General features: G+C 39.5%; 1 protein-coding gene across 1 annotated transcript; it reads right to left on the reverse strand.

The window, feature by feature from the left end:
• Window positions 1–591: 591 nt before the first annotated feature.
• Window positions 592–4,107, reverse strand: LOC148099950 (collagen alpha-1(XX) chain-like). The gene is made up of 5 exons (XM_087849736.1): window positions 3,999–4,107; window positions 2,712–2,857; window positions 2,437–2,566; window positions 1,890–2,013; window positions 592–847 (listed from the first exon to the last, which is right to left on the reverse strand). Exons 1-5 carry the CDS (start codon window positions 4,105–4,107, stop codon window positions 592–594), a joined length of 765 nt encoding a protein of 254 aa, XP_087705862.1.
• Window positions 4,108–4,455: the final 348 nt, after the last annotated feature.

The following is a 4,455-nucleotide window of genomic DNA, read 5'->3' on the forward strand; positions in this document are numbered from 1 at the left end:
GTAATATTCAGAGTATGTTTTTTTTGAAAGAAGGAAGTTATAATTTAAGGGGTTTTTGTAACTTTCAAAACAATGAAGGTATGTACCACAAGAAAAGGCTTTTGTGTTTCTGTTCATGGAGTGAAACTATGGAACAGTCTGAATATGGAATTAAAGCAATGTCCAAACATAAAACTGTTCAAAAAGAGTTATAAAAATATGATCTTCTCAAACTATAAAGAAAAGGAAAATATTGAAATTAAGTGAATGTCTCTATTTAAAAAAAACAAAAAAAAAAAACAAAACAACTCATGATGTGATATTATAGTATATAGTATATCATAAATCTGTTCACTGTTTTTATTACAAATTATATCAGTAAGGAAGCTGACTAAATATTAACTGATAATTTATAGCAAAGGGGTGGGATTAAATAAGTGTTTACTTCTTCCAACTCCCTTTCAACATGTAAATTAATAATTTTTTTTGTATGTAATTTGTACAGTATTTTTTTTTCTTATTTTCTTTTCTAAATGTACTTGTATATTGTTCACATGTTGAAATAAATTACCAATCAAATCAATTACCAATCAAACATCCCTGAGAGTCCATTCAGGGTGAGTATGCACTCACACACTCTCTCACTTTCACTCTGGCATGCAAGGTTTGCCTTTTCTTCTCACTGAAAAGTCTCTTGAGTTTTGGTGTTTGTGCCCACAGATGAATATCGGAGCAGGCTGTCATCCAAACAAGGTGAAGGTCTCTGACCCTGCAGTGGCAAAGACGGGCCTCAAAGCCTTCCAGCCAACATACTTCACTGAAGGTGGGCTCTGCTGCAGATCTTCCACTGGACATAGGAGAGCTTGACCTCAGCCAGCTGACAGCCCCTCTTACAACACCCTCAGGCTCAGAGGAGCCCTGCCTGCTGAAGATGCTGCGTAACGCTCACATTGGTGAGCGTCCGTCTGATAAGTGAGAAGCTTGCTAAACAGTGAGACTCATCAGAATCCAAATACTTTATTAACCCCTAAGTAAAAGACAGAGGGGGAAAGTAATAAAAGTTCAAGCGTGGAGAAAGAAGCAGGAGCAACTGAAACGGGCTGCATGCACACACAAGAATAAGCGTTGTTAACATCTGTTTTGTCTGTCTTAGGAATCTTGTTTGTTCCCAGAGAGATTGGTGAGAACCTTGTTAACATCAAGAAGAACGGCCGTCATGTTCCCAGCAGCCCAATTGCTGTTATGATCAAGCAGTCAGGGATTGGTGATGTGAGCCGTGTGAGTGGACCGTGGCTGACCGAGGCCAGGACTTTTCAGCCTTGAGAGTTCATCATTGATGCAGGTATATGCTCAGTGAAAGCTTAGATACTGTGATATTTTTCTTTTTAAACATTCAAATAGAATATTTGTCAGTCTCATCTTGTTATATTAGGCTTCATCTGCTTGAGCCTTTCCACTGAAGGACCCAGTTAAGTGGGCATTAACACTGAGGACCAGGAGGATGGCTGGTGACACAATGTGTTGCTTTTTGAGGTCTTTTAGCCTGTTTCACTTTGTCAGACAGCTTCTATTTAACTGATTTCTTGATTCACAAGTCTGCAATTAATCAGGCCTGAGTGTGTTTAGTAACACTGAACTGAGGTTTCCAAAATTGGTTAATCACAGTTAACTCGTGATTTAACAAGAGGGGCAATTTGTTTTTACACAGGACCAGGGAGGTTTGGATAATCTTTCTCCCTAATCTATGAAATCATCATTTAAAAACTGCATTTTGTATTAACTTGTCTTATCTGTGTCTAATATTAAAATGAGTTTGATCATCTGAAACATGTAAGTGTGATAAATATGCAAACCACTAGGAAATCAGGAAGGGGGCAAACACCTTTTCACATCACTGTAGACGTGATTACAGAATACCTTTTACATCCTGGATTACAATAGGATATCCATCAACGGCAGATACTGGTCTCCATGACACACAGATACTGGAGTGGTCTGACCTGACCACACTCGCACTGCTTACCCACAAAGTGTCTAGAGAGACAGAAAAAAGCCAGAAAACAAACAAAAAACACAAAGCCAAAGAATGTCATCTGCACACTAGCATGGACAATAAACGCAGACACAGTGCACCCAGTCATTTTTGAACTTCCAACCAAGTATCAAGAGCAGTACTGTCATTGTACCGGTACTGGCTGCTGTCTCATTGTTCAGAGAGCCCATCATTATGCAGAGAAAGGAATCTGTGTCTCTGGACCAAAATGACTGTACGTGTAGTGCTGTAGAAACAATACTGCCCAAAAACCTTGATGTTTCTATATGTGGAAACCTTCAAGTATGCATGTCCTCCTGTAAGGGTAAAGTAATGGGACATTTGCACTTTTTGCATGTAAGCCTGTTGGTCTTAACTGGAAGTTGCACTTGAGCTGTCTTGGCATCTTTCCTTGTTTGACTCACCAGTTTTGCCCTGAGCTGAATCGCTGCCTCCTTCTCTGTTGTGGTACTCAGCGGTGACCAACATGTTGTAACGTGTATCTGGCTGCAATGACTCCAGCATCACCTGCTTCTCTCCACCAGGGACCAGCACCTGCAGACAACAAACAACACTATCATCCCAACACAGTCAGAACTCATTTAAAGTTTTGGGACTTATGGAATTTCTGGAATTCTGACACATGACAGCCGGCTGAAGCCCAGAAGAGGTGAAGATGTAATGACTACGACCCACTCACAGTGTGATCCTGGCTATCAGCTCCAGTTAAAGCCATGTAGGACATGTGATACTGGAGGACATGAGCATTGGGAGGTACCCAGCTGATCACCATGCTGACGGCAGTCTCATCAGAAACCGTGAGGCTGGTTGGGCCTCCACCAGACACTGCAGCAACATCATAGAAGAGATAAAGTACCACAGCTAATGACACTTAACCCTCACTTTGTTCCTTTAAAGAAGGAAATTATTTTGGCAGCAGAGCAAAGTGTTTTTATAGAAAATAAATGTAAAGTATAACAGAGAATTTGATACTTTGATTTGATACTTTAACCTCACTACATTTATTTCATAGCTCAGAGTTCTAGTTATTCAAAGATGAGAATTTAGATGTGAAATTTAACCTTTAAGTGACTAGTACTTTGACAACTGCCATCAATTACGCAATCAAGTTCATTTATGTACAGGTTATTGTATTAGTAATGCTATATTGTACATAGAGACAGAATATGACATGAAGGGCTACTGACCACAGAAAAGTAAAAGCTAACTGGGCCTAAAGACTAACAGGAGACAAACAAGCTTTCTGTGATTCTATTTGTGTTTTTGTGGTAATCTTGGATATCTTAGGTTGTCTCATTACTGTCATATATGTCCTATCATTAAAACACTGGCTTCTAACAACTAACAGTGTCTCAAAAATAATTTAATAAATAAACAAATAATATGGATGCATGACTCAAATGCATGACTTTTAACTTGTGTATTTTTTAGGCTGAACACTGCTGCTAATGTGACTTAGCACATTAGCATTGACTGTCTGAGAAATTACTTACCCTAAGGTCAGAAGGAGGAGGCACCTTCACTAGAAGAAAAGAATAATGTGTACGGGAATTTTTTAAAAATGACAAAGCTACATTTTGACATCTTTCATTATTAATAACATTTACAGTACTGTGCAAAAGTCGTGAGCCACACGCTAAAGTATTTCTTTGGACATTATCTGGTTTTTCCACTCCTTTTTAGTCCAGTTCTTGTACCTGACCATTTTCTGAGTAATGTTTTTGTTTGTTTGTTTTTTGTTTGTGTAAACACTTTGCACTGACCATTATTGGACAACTAAAAAGCACCTAAGTCGAGGAATGTGTGTGCACATAACAGAAAACTTGGGAAAGAACCAATTTTAAATCTTTAAGCACTTTGTTACTAGCAGCAAAAACACATTTTGTACAGTGTTTTTTTTTTTATCTTGTGAATAAAATGTATACAAATGTGTGTGATTAATCACAATGTGTTAGTGTGTAATCACCCTGAGACATGCATGCCTGTCTGCTAGCATCAGATCTAAAGCCATTTCTGATTTGGAGATGCAGCCTGCAGATTCTGTCCAGATTATCCCAGCTCTCGTCACTAAACATCCAGTCTTCACTTATCAAATGTGTAAAATTCAAGGCTGGTCCTTAAAAGCTCCCAACAACGCAAAAACTGCATAGCCACACAAGTCCCAGCGTTTCCCACCGCAGCAGCTGTGAAAAGAAAGTGGAGAAAGGATGAATGAGTCTGTGCTTATCGCTCTCCGCTCTCCCCCAAGCTGGCGTTGTTCTTGGTAGCCATGACAACGGAGATAGTCCCAGCTTTATAAATAAAGGCCCCAACACCCCAAAAAAGAAAAAAACATCGGGATTCCCTGCGCAGACCAGGAATCCCCCTAGCTGATTGAGTGAGAATCGAACTGGCGCCTGTTTGTGCTTCAACCTGCCAGGGGC

This window comes from Neolamprologus brichardi, chromosome 13 (assembly GCF_056152115.1).
Source record: "Neolamprologus brichardi isolate AB-2024 chromosome 13, ASM5615211v1, whole genome shotgun sequence".
NCBI lineage: Eukaryota > Metazoa > Chordata > Actinopteri > Cichliformes > Cichlidae > Neolamprologus > Neolamprologus brichardi.

What these genes read in the sequence shown, in the direction of transcription:
- LOC148099950 (XM_087849736.1), bottom strand. Translation starts at nt 4,107, where the DNA reads ATGTTTAGTGACGAGAGCTGGGATAATCTGGACAGAATCTGCAGGCTG. An exon ending in CTGATAGCCAGGATCACACT is followed by an intron (nt 2,567 to 2,711) that starts GTGAGTGGGTCG and finishes TGTTGTCTGCAG; the next exon opens with GTGCTGGTCCCTGGTGGAGA. An exon ending in TTCAGCTCAGGGCAAAACTG is followed by an intron (nt 2,014 to 2,436) that starts GTGAGTCAAACA and finishes CTGTCTCTCTAG; the next exon opens with ACACTTTGTGGGTAAGCAGT.